Consider the following 21,630-nt stretch of genomic DNA (forward strand, 5'->3'; position numbering starts at 1 on the left):
TTCCCCTAGTCTATAGCCTTGGTAACTGTCTCAAAGAAGTCCTCCAGGTTTAGGAGGCATGAGCTGCCTTTAACAAAGCCGAACTGGGTAGGGTCCAGTGTTTGGAGGTTTCCAATGTCTCTGTTAATGAGATCCATGATGATGCGCTCCATAGCCTTGCAGACCGAGCTAGTCAGGCTTATAGAGAGATAGTTCCCGTGGTCTGTTGTGGCTCCACTTTTGTGGAGCGGAATAATCGTTGCTGTGCACCACTCTATTGGCACGTAGCCTGTGGAGAGGCTGAGTTTGAACAGTGTGTTTAGATGTTGGGTTAGTTCATCTTGGAACTCGTGTAGGACGCAGCCTGGGACACAGTCCGGTCCCATTGATGTTGTGTTTTTGGCTTTGGAGAGGGCTGTTTTAACTTGAGTGCCTGATTTCAGGGGCACTACATTCTTCTGGTATGGTTATGGACCCTTTTGGGGGTGAGAGGGGGTGAAGTTTGTACTGAACCTCTCTGCCAGGATGTTGTCGATGTTGGTCGGTTCAGTGTATTTTGTGCCATTCTGCACTAATTCCAAGCAGATATGAGAATTGCCACTTAGATTCTTGACATAGGTAAAAAATGCCTTGTGGTTATCTTTGGAGTCCTCGGCAATTTTTCTTTCGAAGCTAGCCTTTGATGATTTTATGAGGGATTGTAGTTTCTTGCTGACACTGATCAGGGATTTCTTCCCTTCTTGGGATTTTACTCTTTTCTGTACTAGTTTCCTCCTCCTATTGTATAGCTCGTTTATGGCAAGGGTCCACCATACTGGTTTCTTCTTCTTGGAGGAATAAGTCTTGGTTTTGCTTGGGATAGCACGATCCATGCATTCTTGTAGGTGCCCGTAGAGTGCATTAGTAAAGGATTTTGCATCTTGGACAGTGTTTATCCTTTAGCATGGGGGCTTTGAAACTTTCCACCTCGGTCTTAAATAACGTTAAGTTTCCTTTTGAAAAAAGTTTTTCACGGTGGTTTCTTTGACTGGGGGTGGGGGCAGAATGTGGATATCCACAGTGATTAGTTAATGGTCAGATCTAACCAGTGAGGGGTTCATAGGTTCGTACTAAGCTAACTGCCCTTGCGAGCCATTTTAAACCTAGCCACTTACCCCTTGTGAGAATCAAATCCTGCATCTTGTGTTTGTAAGTCAAACACCTTAACCATTAGGCCATCCTCCCAACTCAATGGCACTTGTGGAGCACTGGTCGCCCATGTTGGTGATGACCAGGTCCAATATGTTGTCATCTCTCGTGGCGGTGTTAACCAGTTGATCCAAAGCGTTTGAGTTTATAAATTCTAGAAAATGCTGGGCAAGGGAGTTTATACTTGAGTAGTTCTCCCAGTTAATGTTTGGGGAATTGAAATCACCCAATATGAGGGTGTTTGGTAGGACCTTTATGCTTCCCAGTGTTTCCAAATTATGATTTGTGGATGTAAGATTTCACAGAAGGCTGCAGTTTTGTAAGGGAAGTTTTAAAATGCAGGTTCACTTTCTAGTCATTTTGAAACTCTATTCGCACAAAATTCCTACTATATGTGTACTGAACAAATAATGGTTGAACTTAATGGCGTCTGATTTTATCAGATTGGTAAAGAGAAGGACTCCAACTCCATGGAGCAAGAGTGGTAGTAGCAACAAAAGCAGAAATAAACAGAAAATGTTGTGGGGCATGGCTTCTGGGCTAAGATGGTATGAGAGATGTTATTTAATGGACTGATTCAGCATTTTAAAGGATGCAAGTTTTTTGAAAGTGAAACTTTAGAATTAGGTAGTTATACTTTCCTGGTGGCTCTAAATTGTGTTAGGCTGTTCGATAAAATCTCTGGAATTGAAAAGTGCATTATTTTGAAAGACAGCACCCACGAATTATTAACTGTTCTGTTGACAAATGTGTGTCAACCTACAAACTATTAAATGCTATGTTATTTACAATAAAGATTTCATTTTAATAGACAGTTTGCAACCCCTATGAGAGTCCATTCATTAAAAAATAAGTTTGGACCACCAATGCAACCATGATGGCTAATAAAGTACAGTCTGCCATTGAGTTCTATTTCTTTCTTTACAGTGATGGTAGATGCAGTTGACTAAACACAGCTAGGGACTGGCGACCTAAAAAATGAAAATAAATTAAAATCCATTTATGATGCTATTACTTGAAGGTAATTTGGGGAATAGTTCCTTTTACATCATCTGCATCATAAAGATGTCACTGCAGAAATTAACAGTTCTCTTAAAACTTAAATACCCAAAGACACATTTTTTAAAGGGCTTGAAAATACAAGTTATGAATACAGAAATTATTTTTTTTTCAAGCAAACTGTCTTTCCTGCCAACTGTGCTAGAAGTACATCATCCTGGAATCAAATGCCAGACACTAATCAAAGAGTTTAAAAGAAATACACCAGTTTGCTGGAGCATGTTATCAGCAACTTACCCAGCAGCATGGGAGCAATACCAAGGCTAAGCCATAGTAGCATGGGATGATGTTTCTATGTAGGACCTAGCACCAGGAGTTACAGTGCAGAATTCTAAAGTGAAACCTATTCCTGGCATATAGCAATTTATAGGTAGGTACTAGGCTACCGGCCCAAGGGCCTAAGTAAGCCTAGCCAACAAGGTTCCCTGGCTTACACCATCCAAGAAAGGTATTTTCCTGTGCCCATGTCGAGCAGAGCCACAGAAGTGATCCCCGGGGTGAATTTCCTATTTCCCATCCACTCAAAGATTTTTCTTGAAGAGTGCTAATGAGGAATTTTGCTCGACATAGATGGGTAGCAAGGTTTAGGTACCTGGAGTGTGTAGCTCAGAGGGATTGGAATTTCTTTAGGTGTAGTATGTCCAACAGCTCTGGGTTTGACATAGTTTTATATGTTAGGCAAAGATCACCTTGTACTAGGCGATATGCTATGGAGTAAAGCTGGAGTTTTTTGAGACTGTCAGTGTAGGGCATCTGTTTGAGGCCAGTAATCCTCTGTGAGGTACTTCAGTGGCCTTTCCAGCTGCTGCAGATGTCTTGTGAGGTACATTCCAAAAGGGGGATTGTACTCCAACGGGTCTAATGAGTGTCAAGTAGAGGGGAACAATGACCTCTTTTCCTAGATGACAACCTTTTGTGATGAGGTGTGCCACGTAGAAGGATTTCCTGACTAATGTAGCGATGTGATCAAAAGGAGTGACTATGTCCACCTGGGTCCCAAGGTCTCATCACACATTCAGCGTTAAGTAGACTGCCGTCTATGTGGTAGTACATGGGTACAGAGTTTTTACCAAAGGGGATGACAATGCACTTTTTGGCACTGAGCTTGAGGCCATGGCTCTGACACCAGGCATCTGTTTCAGTGAGGCCCTTCTGTAGGATATCCACATCATTTGGGGACTCTACTATGGCTCCTAATTTGCAGTCATCTGCACACTTCATTAGCCAGAGGTCTTCTGTGTTAGCTTGTACTTCAGAGAAGTAGATACTAAACAGGAGCGGTTCCAGGACTGAACCGGTACACTCTACTTGTCACTGATTTGAAGTCAGATTTTGAGTCTGCGACTTTTACAGTGTGGATTCTGTCAGTGAGCCAGTTGGCAGCCCACATTGTAAACTAGGTACTTATACCTAGTTTAGTGAGTTTTGCTATAATTCCAGAATGGGGGATGGTGTCAAAAGCCTTGGCGAGGTAAAGATAAGATGTGTGAACCACCTTACCCTCATCTAAGGCTTTGGTGACCGCCTCGAAGTGGATCAGGTTCAGGAGGCATGATCTGTCTTTCATAAACCCAAACTAGGTGGGGGTCCAGAGTTTAGAGGTTACCAGTGTCTTGGTTTAGGAGTTCCATGATGATACGTTCCATGGCTTTGCAGACCACACTCGTCAGGTTAACAGGATGATGGTTCCTGGGACCAGTGGTGGCTTTCCCTTTCTGGAGTGGGATAACTGTTGCTGTGCACCATTTAGTGGGCACAAAGCCTGACGTGAGGCTGTGATTGAACATGGTGCTTAGGTGCGGAGCCAGTTCGTTCTGAAGTTCATGTAAAACGCAGTCTGGGATGTTGTCTGGTACCATGGATGCTGTGGTTTTGGCTTTAGAGTGCAGCTTTTAACTGCGTAGTTGTGATTACAAGGATTCTGCATACAGATATGGGCCCTTTGGGGGGGGGGTGTAAAGTTAGCATTGAACCTATCTGCCAGTATGCTGGCAATATCAGTTGGTTCTGTAATTTTCGTACCATTGTGCTGCAACTCAGAGCAGATCTGGATGTTGCCATTGAGATTCTTGACATAGCTATAGAATGCTTTGTGGTTGTCCTTAGAATCAGTGTCGATTTTGTTTTCAAAGCTAGCGTTGGAGGATCTTATAAGGGATCTCAGCTTCTTATGGAGGTTGACCAGGGAGCTCCTCCACTCATGGGATTTTACTCTCTTTTGCAACAGTTTCTTCCTTCTGTTGCAGAATTTGTGGCAGGGGACCACCAGACTTGCTTAATTGTTTTTGGAGGATAGCATCTTGGTTCCGTTTGAGATAGCACAATCCATGCATTTGTGTAGGATTCAGCAGTCATAACTGTATTGTCCCATTAGCATGGGTGTCATGAAGTTCACCACTTCTGTCTTAAGTAGCATGAAGCTGGCTTTGGAGAAAATTTTTACCGTGGTTTCCTTAATGGGGGTGGGGGGCAGATGTGTATATCTAGGGTGATTAGCTTATGGTCGGATCTGACCAACGAGGGGTTGACTTCAGGTGTGGAACACCGGTCACTTGTGCTGGTAATGACTAGGTCTAGGATATTGTTGCCCCTTGTGGGGGTGTGGATAAGTTGATCCAGGGCATTGGAATTTATGAATTCCTGAAAGCGTTGAGTGAAGGAGTTGGTACAGGAGTATTTTTCCTAGTTAATGGTGGGGTAGTTGAAATCACCCATTATTAGGGTGTTTGATTGAACCCTAATATTTTCAAGTATATCAAGAAAAGAGTGGGAATCCTGGAGCGAGGTGGGGGATCTGTCGCAAGCTACAATTTGGATTGCAGTTTTGCCCAGAGTTAATTGCACTTGGATAACTTTGGATGCATTATGCTGAGCAACTAGCCTAGAGGTGTGGATATCCTTAATGAATATGGACACCTCCACCTTTGGTGTTCCAGTTCATGTTAGATGGCCGAAAAGTCTGGTATGAGTTATAGTCTGGTAATGCAGGGGTGCTCTCTGGAGCCTTGAATCGTGTCTCAGTCACTGCACAGATATCGATGTCCTCCATTTTAAGAGTGCCTCGAGGTAGCGCATTTTGAGATTTAGACTTCTAGCACTGAGTAGCATTACCCTCAGTTTTTGCCTGCCTGTTCCTGTTACGGTGAATTTGTTATTTGAACCTTGCCTAAAAAAGGCACCATAGGGGTGGCAAGAGCCTTAGCCAGCATCCGGAATCCCAAGAGCAACAGGTGCAGGACATCTCTGGGAAAGCATTGTGGGGTCTGTTGACCATGTCGTCCCAGGCAGACAGATACTGGACCCCCTTAGAATGACACCAGAAGCCTAGCCAATTGTGGCAGTATCATTTTTTCCTTGTACTGCTGTATCCTGGGTGAAGGCAGGATGCTGCACAGAGCTAGGGTCATACCTGCCTGGGTACAGGATCAGAGAGCTCTTTCATGTCTCTTCATGTACTCCAGGGAGGTACATCTTGGGTCGTTCATACCAACATGGACAATGACAGTCATATCTGTACTTGTGGAGTGACCTGAGTGTGGGTTATGTGGTGGATCCTGGCACCCAAAAGGCAGCTGAGAGTAACCTTCTCCTTGTTTAGCTTGGTGAGTGGACATCAGTGTGACTGACTAGAGAGTCACCTATGACTAGTGTGTTGGGTACGTTGTTTTGCCTTATTGTCTGTGGTTGAGTGGCACACTGAGTCTGTGGGCTATGTGTCATTTGGGTTGTGCTGGGGGGTGGAGGTTGCTTGCGTTTCTGCTTTGGAGGTCTCTGTTGCTTGAGCAGATTACTGAGAACCTCCATGAATGCTTTTGTGTTTGTGTGTGGATTTTGGTGCTGTAGGTTTAGTGGGACTATGTGATGAGTGGGGTGTGGTGCAAGTGTTTTACCTTCTCCTCTTGACTGTCAAGTTCAGTCTTGGCTGGGGAGAGCTTTACCTCCAGTTTGGATAGATAAGTGCATCTCTCACAGGTTGTAGTGTTGGGTGGTAGGAGGAGAGGGTTGTCTGTATACATGAGGCAATTGCTATATTGCCTCAAGATGCTCAGATTCATCAGATAGACAGGAGTGCACACTGGGAGCTGACCCTTGGACATGCCTGAATAAATAGACAAGTGACAAAAGCGAGTACAAGAGCGTTTTTTCTCCAAGCAAATGAGGAAAGTACAAAATCTGTTTTATTCTAGGTAATGAGGAAGTTTGAGTGTTGTAATTTGTAGCTTATTTAGTGCTTACAAGTGCAGAGCACGAATAAGCAAATTCAAGTGCTAAAACTAAGAGACTGTATCTGGACTAGACTAGCTACAGGAAGTGTGCGGGGACAAGTGCAAATCAGAAAGTTGAGCAAGATGGAAAAACTGCCCAAACGGCCAATAGCTACAATTTCTGAGCCAGGAGGATAGGTTACCTATTGCTTACCACTCCCATTGATAAGCTAGCAGGCTTCCCTCTAACACAGACACACATGGGGGGGGGGGGGGGCTCAGAAGCTTACAAGCAGTCCTAGACATAGCAAATATGTATCTGGACTAGCCTAGTTACAGGAAAGGCAGAAAACTAGCTTAATTTTTTTTTTGTTACAGTTAAGCAGAACACAGGGAGATTCTAGCAAAGTTTTTTTTTTTGTAAAGGAAAGGGAGAAGGGAGAAACAGAAGATAATTCAAGGTTAAGTGGGTTGGCCTTCTCAAATGTTCTCTCTGTATTACGTAGAATGAGCTAATGACACGAGACTGGGAGAAGTGTCCAAGATCAAACTTACAGTAGGTGCAGACGACTGAAAAGCCACCAAGTCAATGCCCCTCCTCCACTCGGCTCAGTGTGCTATCGACAGAAATCCTCTCAAAGTTAGGGTTTTAATACCAGAAGATACAACCTTAAACAACTTTTTTTAAAAAAAAGCTCAAAAGAACCAATGAGTGTTTACTCCAAGCCCTAAACCATCCAACCTCCACCAGCCAATCAACACAATCCTGCCACAAAGGTAAAGAAAGGCTTCTGCTAATTAAACACGGCCTGGGCATGTGCTCAGAACAACCACTGCAAAAACAAACAGGCCCAGAGACAGCAAATCTGAACTGGGACTATACTACAGCTACTAGCCTACACACTCAGAAAGTAAAACCTACAGAAATGTTTATCACAGCAGAAAAACAGCAGTGAGCTGCAAAAATGAAAGTTTTTAAACAGATAAAGTAGCAAGGAGAGACTACAGAATGCTTTTAAGTGCAAACAAATCAGTTATAGGATACACTCCTTGGCAGGAAATCAGAACAAAAAGGTGCTTAAGTACAGAAAATTTCCAGTTAATACCTTTCACACAGTGAAACTAGCTAAAAAGCTTTACAAACAGTGCAACAGTACAAACCTTATTTATCTGGCCTTGTAAGGCAGACAGTTTTAGTTCAACTTTGTAGATTAGTTAATAGCAAATGAAGTACAGTAAAAAGTATGCAGCAGGCAATAAAAAGTGCTATATATAAATTGCTAGAAGCAATAAATAGTAAAAAATAAACAAAAAAAACAGGATACTTGTAGATCTCAGATCAGAGTTGTAGTCCATGCCCCTCCTCCACTCTGCTCAATGTGTATAGACTGAAATAGTCTCAAAGTTAAGGCTTAAATACCAGAAGATATAATCTTAAACAACTTTTCTCAAAAAAGCTCAAAAGAACCAATAAGTACTTACTCTAAGCCCTAGACCATCCGACCTCCACCAGCCAGCAGCCAATCAACAATCCTGCCACAAAGGTGAAGAAAGGCTTCGGCTAATTCAAGATGGCCTGATCATGTGCTCAGAACAACCACAAAAACAAAACTCTGAACTGGGACTATACTACAGCTACTAGCCTACTCTCTTTTAGACAGTAAACAATACAGAAATGTTTATCACAGTAGAAAAACAGCAGTGAGCCACAAAATGAAACTAACGTCAGGCTCCAAGGTTGCTTTTGCTGATCTACCAAATATCCATTTTAAAAAAAATCTTTATACAAAAGACAATTGTATACTGAAACACAGAACATAATACCAATCAGGGATGAATTTGTAACTATTTTGTATTCAAACATGTTTAAAGTTCCCCAGTCCATAAAGATTTCCAGCTGTTGCAGTCACTTTTTTTTTGGGGGGGGGGGGGGGGGGGTAAAATGTCATTAATTAATTAATTAAATGTCATGTTAAATTGTGCTACACAGACCTCCATTATACAGCAAAACTCAAGTAAAACTACTACCTACAGCTATCTATACTTAATACAGTTTTGAATGTGAAAACAACAGGTACACGCCTTACAAAAATGCACCACAGTGAGTATAACCACTATTAACCCACACCAAAAAAGTTCCTCCCAAAGGGGAACACATCTAATGAAATATAAACCTACACTTCCCAAACAAAACTACAAATCCATTTCATCAGAGGTCAAAAGCAAAGCAAACAGCACAAACTCTGAATAGTCAAACTTCCGTGCAACTAAAAATAAAAACAAGAGCTAGCAGATCATTTATTTCTATCAGCCCGGTGCTTCTACATAGAAAGTCAGAAGCTATGCTAAAGAACCCCACTAAATTTTGAACTATATATTTTTTTCAGAATATACAAATGAAGTTCATTCTATTGCAACATGCCAGCATTCAGAATTAAGCAGTCACCTAAAGCAAGGCAAATTACTTCCACTGGAATACCATTCTTTCCTTTTACAAGAGCAGCATGTCCAAAATATTCCTTAACATTCTTGAATAGATATTAAGAGTGAAAAATAGTTTCAGGTTCCTTTTTATAAGGAAACAAATGCAGAATGCTAGAACTCTTATCAGTTAAGTTTTAATCCATAGGCAGCTGTTATCAAAAGCTAGCAGCACTGCTGCCCATCTGAAGGGTGTGTGTGTGTATAGAAAAAATTTAAGACAAATTGTGCAATCAAAAATAGTCAAACCTGCACCCTATTAAAAACAATTTAAAAACACCCCACACAAAACATGCAGGAAATATTAAATCCACTCTCACCAAGGGGGTGGGGATTATAAAGGTCTAGCTTCTCTGAGACGGCAACATCTACAATGTCAATAAGAAAGTGACCACTACTACCAGAGATCAACACCTCTCACTCAGTGTTAATCCATCCTTGCACGAGTAGTAGTTGCAGGTTTATATAGACCTGCTTTAGCTCTGCCAACCATCTGGCAGTGTATCTGCCTTTCATAGTCTCCTAATCATTCATGTCAGCAAAAACTGATGATGCACCTCAACAGAAGAAACCAGCACCATGTGTTCAGGTTGCATTTATTTGATTTTATGAAGTCAAATTCTCAAACACAGACTTCACCATATGCTGAAGGAATATGAAGCTTCCCAGACCTCTCTATTGGTCAACTGTTAGCAGTGAGTGAATCTCTTACCCTTGTTTGGAGATGAATGCAGAAACCTAAGGCTGCCAAATTCCTTTACCACCTTCACCTAGTCTTCTAGCTCAAGTGGCACAATTCAAAATTATGTCAACTTAATCTATTACATAGATGCAGGGAAAAAAAAACTGAACTGAAATGCCTTTCAAACTGGTACCAGGAAGGGGGAGCTTTGTGGGCTAGAGTAGACTTGAGTGAGCATTTTGAAGCCAGATATTACAGTTCCCCCACTTGTAAGGTCCAGTGTCTTAATGGAATGGACAAGTAATCTTACCTAAACTCAGCATTTTTTCAGCCTCTACAATCAACACAACAAAACAAGATTTTCTTGTCTTGTACATTGATGAACTGAAGGACAACCACAGCTTCACTTCTATAATGTACCAATTTCAGATCCTTAAGAAGAACAGCAGCATAAAAACCATTAGAAATGCAACTCCCTGCCCAAACAGAAAAAATTTCTCAACTCACACCAGAAGCAACACAAGTCACTATAAAATGTCAAACAATTGGCAAAAAAGAATTTTAAGTAATAAACAATGAAAACTGTATAGACACTGCTGGCTTCATCTGACTGCATGGAATATGCTAATAATGCTGACTATATTGTGATACTTATTATACAGAGTGCCAGGCATATCACAAAATATGCCATCACAAGGTAGATTTGCCACATTCTACATTAAGTACTCAAGCTGAAATTGGCCAGCATGCCTTAAATACAATTTTAAGAAAATCTAGACTCTCTAGTTCTTCATATTATAATTAATGGGAGAATTGATCTGAATGATAAGCGAAAACTACAGAATCACAATTTAATACAGCATGTTTGTTATGCCAAAGACAATCATTAATTTCTCAGTACAGGAGTTCAATGTGCATATAACCCATGACTAAAGAATGAAAATCAGTTAATTTAACTTATTTTATGCAGGTAAGTAAAGTAATGTCTTTCGCCTTTTCCCAGTTACGGGTCGCCACAGCAGAACTCTAGTCCTATAATGATTGGCAGTGGATTTTTACGGTGCTGAGTTGCCAGCCCAATGCCCAACCTTCAAAGAAGGCACACCTATTCACGCACGCACCTACCTGCATGTCTTTAACCTCACTCTACCATGGGGAGGACATGCAGACTCTGCACAAAACGCGCACCAGCAGAGAATCAAACTGGAGAACTTCTTGCTGTGAGGCGACAATGCTAACCCACTGCACCACCGCAGCAACGCCAAGTAAACCAAGCTTTCTTAACACAGAGGATCTCAAATGGAATGCCAAGCTGTATAGCAGAAGCATAAAGGAAAGAAAGCACAAACATAGTAAACTACAAAACAGTTTAAGGAGCTTGGGTCAGAGCAGACATGAATGACTTCTGGGTCCAATTACAGTCTAATCTCCAATGAAAATAAAAATCATCATATCTTGCATTGCACAAAGAACGCAGATCTACACTACATATCAGATAAAAGAAAACAAAGTTAAGTGTGGTAACATACTGCTAAAGTGGAGCTGAATGAGAAATATCACTGAATAAAAAGGAACTGAGAATGGAAAAATATAAACAACCGTAAACTTGAATTTACATACATAATGGGCATTCAGTGCAAAGGTGACCTGTGTGGTTGAAGGGCTACAATAAGTGTAACTTAACACTGCATACTAACCCCCCAACCCACAGACACATACCCCCACAGATGCACCCCCCCCCATAGACACACACACACACCATGGAAGGATGGACAGCTGCTGTGAATTATGCTAAAAAAAATCAACCTGCATTATTATGAGGCAAAAAAGCAGTGCAAGTGTCAACTTATATGTATGGGGATAAAGACCGGACTACAACTCAGATGTTTGAATGATCACATGGTGACCCATGCAATGGCGGATCTGGTGTGGGAGATCAAGCATGATCATGTGAAGTCAGCTTGCCAATCCTGATAGGGCAGGCAGTACAGTCTGCTGCAGTGACCGCACCCTTTAGTGCAAGTCACAGCAGAGAGCACAAAGAATCAGGGACCAGTATCTGGCATAGCACTGCTGTGGGAGAACAGCAGGGTCAACCATGTCAGCCAACAGGAGACCGGTTTAACTAAACATCACAAATTTCGCACCAATGACATCTCACCAGTGTCGGACTTTTGCCCCTAGACTGCACAATAGGATGGGCTACTGAAGTGGCATTAGGAAAAGGAAAGTCTCTCCCACATGGTGATGTAAGTGTGACAGACTGACATCTGGATAAAGTCAGAAAGAATGTGCCAAACAAACATGCAGGGAACTTGATGGCCAGAGAAAAAAAAATACCTGTAATAAAGAAAAAAGTCCTTAATTACAATGTAGTATAAAACATGAGCACTGAAATTTGTAAGCTAAACAGGTAGAATAACTGCAATATACCATTAACTAAAATAACTTGGAAACTATGAACTCTGGACAAAAATAGGAGGGCTGAACACAAATTCTCAAAACTTACATCAACTGACTGATGTAAGGTGCAAGAATGGGCACTTGGCTGTACCTCACAGCACAGCCACTCAAGTCAGATATTACCAAATGACTATATTAAATCTACACTCTTCAGTCAGGTATTATTACACGATTGCTACACAGCCACTCAAGTCAGATATTACCAAATGACTATATTAAATCTACACTCTTCAGTCAGGTATTATTACACGATTGCTACAGAAATGTAAAGGAAATACAATCTAAAACTTAAATCACAAAATGGGTCCCCGACATTAAAAGGCCGAGAATCCCATTGCTTACAATAGTGCTTTCCATCCGTTTGCAATCCTTAATACACACATTCTGTAATGTTTTATTCACTTGTGTTATAGAATACTTGCGTGCAAAGTGATCTTTTACTTGAACGTGATCTGTAAAGCAATTTTATTTGAGTTTGGATTAAAATTTGTTCCTTACAATTTAAACAAAATTTGAATAAGAGAATTTATCCCTGTTCCCAATGCAGGGCTGCAGTCCAACACTGTTGAATTGCCATTTTGTGCTTATTCGTTACATGTTCCACTGACACAATTCACTCTTCTTGTCAAATGATGCATTTAAATATCCTGACTGGCAAAACCTCTTAAGAGTTACGACAGCGGAATGTACTTCAAACAATAACCTCTAACTGATCAATAAACAACATTTCCAGTCTGACAGTGCTGCAAAACACTACCTACAATCTTCCTCCAAATGTGTTTTAACAGTTAAACAATGCCAAATTAAAGGTGTTCAGCATCACAGATGCATGAAGCTTTGCACACTGTTTCTGATCTTTTAGCTTCACCAACATGTTAACAGCACCTAATTTAAGAACAAGCAACATTAAATTTGATTAAAAACTGACAGTTCCCAGGAAATGTAATCACATTCCATTTTGTATCTGAAAGCACTGCAATGGACATAGAACCATTTAGTCAGAACAGATTAAATGTTGTGTGTAAGCATGGAACAAAGAATGAATATATATAAAATACACGTGAACACACATACAGACGCACACAGATCAGTTTCTAACTGAAAGTAATAGTTCTGCACATTAGGCAATGTCATTGTATTGGGCATAAAAATATTACAAGGCAAGGTACAATATGAAGAGAGCACAAGGGACCAAGTTCCATTAGTATGAGATGTTTTGTACTTTTAGATAAAATAAATACACATCGCGTTCAATAAAAAAGGGTAAAGATGGGGAATCAGCACCAAAATTGGAGCTTGAGAGACCATCATAAATATCTACAGATAATATAGATAGTATACATGCGTATCTATATGCATGTATAAAATCTCTCTCTCTATTTTATATATATATATATATATATATATATATATATATATATATATATATAGCTGGTTTCTGGGTTTGTTGGTTTCTGTTTTTTTTTTTTTTTTTATTCTTTCTTAAACTGTTTGCTTACAGATATACAGAACACTCATGCTTTTAAATTATTGGCATATCCATGGAACACCATTAACAAATCTGGGACACAAATTTCAATCACAAATTTTAAAAATGCTTCTTAGTCACTGGATGATTCATACTTGCTATAAGCTTAAAGCTACACATCTCTCTCCACTATTATAATGGAAGTTCAGTGCCACTTACCCAGAAACATGAATTTTAAGGTCTGGAACACAGATGTTATCCTCTCCACATCCCAGCAAAATCTGAGCCTAGTGGGAGGGCAAAAAAAAGAAATTAGTACCAAAGGTGACCATACTTGTGGTGCTGCTATAAATGTGTCCAAGTTACTTAATGTAATATTGCTTCAAAAAATGTTATGCAACCCCAGTATGTTGCATCTCTGGTCCAGAAAACACACCTTAGCTTTGTAAAAAGTCAATACAAAGAAAATCAAAATGTTTAAATTCCCAAGGACTAGGATCAGACCAGTAGGAGAGGATAGTAGTAGACCATAATGTACTTACTGTCCTGAAAGAGCAGATTTAGTGTGCTTAAGGATGAAGTTGAAATCAGCAAAACATTTACAACTGAAAAGGTCAACTGTATACAAGCCAGAAAATGAATACTCTGTTGTCCAGTTCTACACAGAACAGCAAAATTAGAAAGAAGGTTACAAGCAAACCTAATAAAAATCATTGACTGAAGTTAATTGAGCGATGAACCTGGGTGACTTACTATACTTGACTGATTTACCAGCAAATCAAAACTTTTAAAAGGAACAGGGCAAAAATGTCACGGACATTATGTAAAATCAGGGACAGTTGAGAGGTATGTTGCTGAGGCTCAACTCCTCACAGTTCTTTTGCTACTAACCACTTTCTACCCTAGAAAAACAGCTACAGGCTGAAGTCCTGTAGCTCATTTTTTTTTTTTTTTTTTTTTTTTTAAAGTTCACAGCAAAGTATCAGGATTTCAAAGCAGTGGCCGAGGGGGGGCTATACTGACCCAAGAGTAAACTAGTGTGGTATTTATAAACGGACACCAAGTAGAAAAGGAATTCATTAGACATACTAACATTTTCATACAAGAAACATTTATGATGAGAATAACCAGTAGGCATTGTTTGCAAAAGAGAATTTACCTGGGGAGTACTTATTCTTCCTCTGAAAGCAGGCCAACTGAGACTGAAAACACAACGTTTATCTGACAGTATTACTGCTACATCACAAAAGATATGAAAACGGCTCAGCTGATGCCCTCCTTATTCCACTAATATTCTTGCATTTTAGCGAGATGGATGTTAGACAAAGCCTCATCGGGAAGGTACAATTCTATAAACTGTTGTCAACTGTCAGGCTACCTACTGGCAGGGTACCCCATAGATGCAGGGTGCAGCAATGGACACTAAAATAAACACCTTAAGATTGAATATCAATGTTAAAATTGTATTGATTCTAAATATTTCACCCTGTTGTGTATATTATGACTTTTTTTAATGAATAAAAATAGGGCTATCATCCTATGTCAAAAAATTATCGGACCCTTTCTGTACGATAGTGGGAACACTTGGTTTTTATCAAACTCGCCAACCTTTGTCAGCTCATTAGGGTACAGATCTAAAACCCAAACTATGATGCAAGTGACCAGAGTTCAAGCAACAGCTCCGGTGCCTGCAGAAGCTGTCCTGGACAGGATAGGAGGGACTGGACACAGCTTACCCATTCAAGGGGAAGGATGACTCTGGCATGCCACAAACGCAACACTTAGAAGCAGCACTAAGTGTTACCCACTCGAGTCTGAGCCAGATGAACCTGCACTGCCATAGTGCTTAGAACTAATAAAGCAGGGGAATGATTTCACATGCCAAGGCATATTTCCCCACAAGAGACTGAGATGGCAGGTTTGGTTTGAAACAGCAGCTAAGAGAGGAGAGACTTGGCCATCTCCAAGACATTGCCATGGTTTGGCTCCATATAACTTCAGATGTTATGTGATCCTATCTCGCCTACATTCTGAATGATGGGTTCGGAGCCGATCCCTCGGCTCCGACTCGGCACGCTTATGCCAAAGAGCGAAGTCTCTTATTGGCTGAGCTTTACCATATCCCAGGATGCACCACCATCAGTCCCCCAGATCTCGTTTGCCGCTTAACTGCAAAGACGTGGTCTCGAGCTGGCTGGGCTGAGTAGCTTTTATTAACTACTTTTCTGTCAGTTTTTTGTGCTTGTATATCACAAAAGCCGTTTTAACGGCTATTACTGCCTAGTTGTGTACGTTTGAGTAGTGGAATTTCTTGTGTGTGATTGGGTAGAGTTTGTTTCGGCCAGGAGAGGGAAATCCCTTTCAATCCAGGGCCTTTCGGTCAAACTGTATAACTGAACTTTTTAGTGTTTTAAAGTTCCCGGTTATTACACCTAAGGTTGTGTTTTTACACTGTTTCTGTAAGCCTTCGGTTTTTTCTCATAAGCGAATCTACAGTTGTAAATTTTCCTGTCAGAAATTGTTAACATCATGTCTCAAGCCCCTAGGCCTTCGGGCTTTAAAAAATGTACTAAATGTGCTTTTAAGATGTCTGTTACTGATGACCATCTACTTTGTGTTTATTGTTTAGGGGCAAAGCACTTGCAGGAGTCATGCAGCGTATGTCACGCTTTTTCCTCTAGGGTCCTCCAGGAGAGGAAAAATAAATTAATTCTTAAAGGGTTGATTAAACCCTCCTTTGAAGAAGCCTTGTCTTCCGCTCCGACTCCTGCCAAAAAGAAAAGGGCTTCGGCTCCGACCAGTCCGTCGGATCCGACTGCCAAGAGACCTAAGCAGGCCTCTCCTTCGGCTCCAAAGACTTCGGAGCCGAGGTCGGAACGGTCTGCCTCGATGCCTCCAGTATCGACTCCTCTGGCTTCGGAGCCGATGGCTGGAGCATCGAGGCGGGTCACCGTCGGCTCCACTGCTCTCGGAGCCGACAAGGCGCCGCTCAGACACTTCCTCCTCGGCGCCGAAGTCTACCTCGGCACCGATGGAATCTGGTGTGTGTGTTTCCTCGGCGCCGATTCTCATCGAGTCGCCTCGGAGCCGGTCCCCTAGTCCCTTGGGGCCGAGGGAGAGGCCTTCTCGAACCCGTTCTGTTTCCTCTCGGTCTTCGAGAATGTCGGATTCGGATATAGACAGGGTGCTCCAAAGACTTTTCCAGTCCCCAGTCTTCCAAAAATTTGTTTCGGCTCCGACCCAGTTGGCTTCGGAGCCGATGACCATGACCCACCCCATTGCTATTCCTCCTCCGACTGCTTCGGCTCCGTCGGAGCAGGTGCTCTTGGAACCGGTGGAGATCTCAGGGTCGGCTCCGACCCTTACTCCAACCCGGGCCCTCGGGTCCGAGTTTGACGCTGGACTTCTTCGGCTGGACCCGAGGGTGATGTTTCGGGACCGATGCTTTCGGTTCCGAGCCTCCCTCTCGGTGCTTCGGCTGCGGGACTTCCGTCTACTATCATGGCCCCGGAGACTGGACGCTCTCAGGATTCTGGAGGTCCGGCTTTCAGAGCCATGAGGAGTGCCTTGGCCAAATCCTCTTCGGCCATCTCTCCGGTTTTACCAGCACCTTCCCTGGGCGTGGAGACTGGGTCTTTGGCAGTTCCCCTGTCCGTAGCCAGCGGAGCCCCGAGGCCTGAGGTTACCCCCAGTGGGGGTTCCCCTCCTCCTGAGGGTTCTTCGGAGTCATCTTCAGAGGAACCCCCAAGGAAGAGATCGTGCAAGAGGAAGCACGTGGACTCCCCCGAGTCTATCACATCTGACACGGATATGGATGATGCAGAGGGGTCCCCTAAGTCGTCCTCGGATGATGTCTCCTTTGCAGACATCTTAGAGATCCTCAAACAACGAGGCGGCTGGATGTCCAAACCCCCCTCTGCGGACGAATCAGTGCTCCTCAAGGCCTTTGGGGCTCAGCCCTCCGCCTCCTGGGTGTCTCCGCCCTTCGACGAGCTTCTGGATTTAGTTTGTCGAAGGGCGTGGCAACCACCGGATACCGTGGAACCAGTCCCTTCTGGTCCAAATAAATTCTTATCTGCTCCCCCTGAGAAGGAGTTCCTTACTAAAGGCGTGGCTGTAGATGCCATGGTGGTGGCATCTGCTACACAGCAGGGCGTGGCAGAGGCTTCAGCGTCCATCCATCCTCCTAATAAGGAGTCTAGGAGTATGGATAGGTGGAAGCGCACCCTGACTTCAGCGGCCTTTACTTTAAGGTCTCTGAATTATTTGGCACATTTTACCAGGCTTCAGAGGGATCTGGTCAAGGAGTTGTCAGACTCCCTCTCGGGTAACCTACCTGAGCAGCTAGCCCAGTCCGTTAGCTCTCAGTTGGCTATCCTTACGTCAATTGCTAACTCGTCCATGAGGCTCATTTCTTATGCGGCGAAGGGGCGGGTAGAGCGGCAGGCACAGGCGTTGCTCTCGTGAGACAAGCCTGGCTCCGCTTGTGTCAGTTTGCGGAGGCTTTCAAGTCTTCCTTCGCCGACGCTCCCTTTGATGGGTCCTCATTGTTTGGACCCAAGGTGAAAGACACCCTTACCGCTGTGAGCAAGAGGGAAAACGTTATCTGCCGTAGGGGCCCGTTATTCCACTCCCTTCGGCCTTACCCCAAGGCCAAAGGAGGGGAAAATGTGGTTCGAAAATCTCGCAAGTTTTTCTCCCAACAGCAGGAAGATTCCCGTCCAGAGGCAGAGGCGGGAAATTTTTCAGGAGACGCCGTCCCAGAGGCGGCAGAGGGCCCCGCAATTCTGGAGACCGCGAGTCCTTTCGTGGCTCTTCAGCCTCCCATACAACATGAGGGATTGCCCGGCTGTGCTGCTCCGGAGCCAGTCGGGTGTCGTTTTGCCAAGCACCTAGAAGCCTGGGAGTCAATCACTCAGGACAGATGGGTGCTTCGGATAATTGCCGGAGGTTACACCATCCCATTCAAATACTCTCCCCCTCCGTCCAAGAGAATCCCGGACCCACCACCCAGTCAAAGGGAAATAGCAGCCGCAGAAGCTTCAAAGCTGCTACAAAAAGGAGTCATCCAACCGGTCCCCACAGACCAAATCGGATCAGGAAATTACTCCAGGTTCTTTTTAGTGCCAAAAAAGACAGGGGACCTGAGACCAATATTGGATCTCAGCAGACTGAACCTATCCGTTACGAAATCCAAATTCCGAATGGTCACGTTGCAATCCATTCTCCCGTTGTTGGAGAAGGATGTTTGGATGTGCTCCATAGACCTCAAGGGCGCCTATTATCACATACCGATACATCAGGCGTCCAGAAGGTATCTGCGCTTCAGCCTGGGAGCCAGTCATTACCAATTTTGTGCTCTGCCCTTTGGTCTCACCACAGCCCCAGGGTGTTCACCAAGTGTTTGGCAGTAGTGACGGCTCACCTGAGGAGCCTTGGATTCCAAGTGTTTCCCTATCTCGACGACTGGCTCCTGACTGCCACCACCAGGCATCTACTTATGGACAACCTCAAAGCCACCATCTCCCTGGGTGTTTCCCTGGGGATTACATTCAATTGGTCAAAGTCTGTCTTGCTGCCCTCTCAGCGCATAAAATTTATAGGAGCAGAGATAGACTCAAGATTGATGCGTGTCTTTCTTCCGGCCGAAAGGATCCGAACCTTACAGCGCCAAATTCAAGCTCTGATCTCGAGATCCAAAGCCCCAGCCAGGATGGTCCTACAGGTTCTAGGCTCAATGTCTGCCACGGTACTTTTAGTTCCTCTAGCCAGGTTACACATGAGGATTCTTCAATGGCTCTTATCAACTCAATGGTCCTTTCAAGATCTTCCCCTCAATCATCACATCATGATTACGGATATATGCAAAAGGGACCTGCGCTGGTGGCTTCAGACATCCAACTTGGATCAGGAAAACCCTTTGTTCTCCCTCCAGTGGTTACCCTGACGACAGATGCCTCCCAGATAGGGTGGGGGGGGGCATTGTCTGGGCAGGCTAGTTCAGGGCTCCTGGCTTCCGGACGAAGCTCTTCTCCACATCAACGTGTTGGAGATGAGGGCTGTACTTCTATCCCTACAGGCCTTACACAAGTTCCTTCCTCAGGGCATCATCGCCATCCACACAGACAACATGTCGGTGGTTTGGTATCTGAACAAACAAGGAGGGACCAGATCGTATCCCCTTTGCAGAGAGGCCATGAGAGTGTGGGAATGGGCTGTAGCTACCAACCGCTTCTTGGTAGCGACCCACATCCCGGGAAAGTCAAATGTATTGGCGGACAAATTAAGCAGGACAATTCTCTCTCCTCACGAATGGTCTCTAAACCGCACAGTAGCAGCCCAGGTTTTCAAGAGATGGGGGATGCCGTGCTGCGACCTATTTGCGACTCCACAAAACACCAAGTGCCAAAGGTTCTTCTCCTTGATTCCACATCAGGAAGTACCAGCCATGGATGCTCTAGCACAACCCTGGCCAACAGGGTTGCTTTATGCTTTTCCTCCAATTCCTCTACTTCCCAAAGTCATTCAAAAAGCTTCTCAGCTAAAGTCTTCAATGATTCTGATTGCCCCATACTGGCCTCGTCAGATATGGTTTCCTTACCTGAAAAAGCATGCAGTGGACGATCCGTGGACCTTAGACCTGATCCCGGATTTGCTAATCCATCAGTCGGGACATTGGCATCAGTCCCTTCAATCTCTGAAATTGACAGCTTGGCTTCTCCACTTCCGACCTTAGTTAGAAGTCACACACTAGACCCGGAAGTTGTTCACATTTTATCTTCGGCCCACAAACCCACCACTAACAAATTGTACCTCAGTAAGTGGAAGAGGTTTGCTATCTGGGCTCAACTCAAGGGCTTAGACCCTATCACTGCTCCTGTCCCAGAGGTTTTGAAATTCTTAACATCCCTATTTAATCAGGGATCTTCTGTCTCAACTATTAAAGTTCAATTAGCTGCTATCTCTAAATTCCATGAATCCACGGATCCTCCTTTGATGAGCGGCAGACTATGCAAAACATTCATTAGAGGTGCGAGTCTGTTAAGACCACCAGTTTTTCATCCTGCACCTCCGTGGGATCTTGATTTAGTGCTTCGCGCATTAACATCTCCCCCTTTTGAACCGGCTGCTACATGCGAATTAAAATATCTGTCATGGAAAACGGCATTCTTAGTGGCTATTACTTCGGCAAGAAGAGTCTCAGAGCTTCAAGCCCTGTCTATTAAACCACCATATTTGATTTTCCACAAAGATAGAGTATCTCTTAGGCCTAATCCATCCTTTGTCCCAAAGGTCTGCTCTAGTTTCTGTCTTCAACAATCTCTAGAACTACCAGTTTTCTTCCCAAAATTCTCTAATGAAGCAGAATACACTCTCCATAAATTGGATGTTCACAGGCAATTACGCTTCTATTTAGACAGGACTCAGCAACTTCGTAAGTCAGACCAGTTGTTTGTGTCCTTCTCAGATAATAAATTGGGCCAAACCATCACTAAAGCTACAATCTCAAAATGGATCAGAGATTGCATAACTCAGACCTATTCTTCTTCAAATAAGCATCTTGCATCATCTATCAAAGCTCATTCTACCAGAGCTATGGCTACTTCTATAGCCTTTCATTCCAAGCTCGCTATTTCGGAAATTTGTGCTGCGGCTACTTGGTCCAACCCGCACACTTTCATTTCCCATTACAAATTGGATGTGGCATCTAAAGGACGAGCTTCATTTGGTTCCACGGTACTCAGGAGTGTTTTCCAGTGAGCCACCCAGGATTCAGGTGCTAGGGACGCTGTCCCATCATTCAGAATGTAGGCGAGATAGGATCACATAACATCTTTTAGTTATGTACTCACCATAACTTCAGATGTTTGGGATCCATCTCGCCTACATTCCTGATACCCACCCTCCTTCCCCTGCCTTGCAGATCAGAAGAGATGGAACGGTTTTGAGCTCCACTGTTTTTATCTTGTTTCATCTGACGATGTTATATAAGCAGGGTATGCATGTGTGCATGTATGCGGACAAACTAGATCTGGGGGACTGATGGTGGTGCATCCTGGGATATGGTAAAGCTCAGCCAATAAGAGACTTCGCTCTTTGGCATA

At 43.4% G+C, this 21,630-nt stretch overlaps 1 protein-coding gene across 1 annotated transcript in view; it reads right to left on the reverse strand.

The window, feature by feature from the left end:
* Positions 1-21,630, reverse strand: part of ITGA5 (integrin subunit alpha 5) — an 805,866-nt gene that overhangs the window by 274,972 nt on the left and 509,264 nt on the right. The window contains exon 19 of the mRNA XM_044083969.1: positions 13,745-13,812. Coding sequence (XP_043939904.1) covers positions 13,745-13,812 — 68 coding nt within the window. The remainder of the gene's footprint in view (positions 1-13,744; positions 13,813-21,630) is intronic.

Source organism: Protopterus annectens, chromosome 9.part0 (genome assembly GCF_019279795.1).
Source record: "Protopterus annectens isolate FY-2018-M chromosome 9.part0, PAN1.0, whole genome shotgun sequence".
Taxonomy (NCBI): domain Eukaryota; kingdom Metazoa; phylum Chordata; order Ceratodontiformes; family Protopteridae; genus Protopterus; species Protopterus annectens.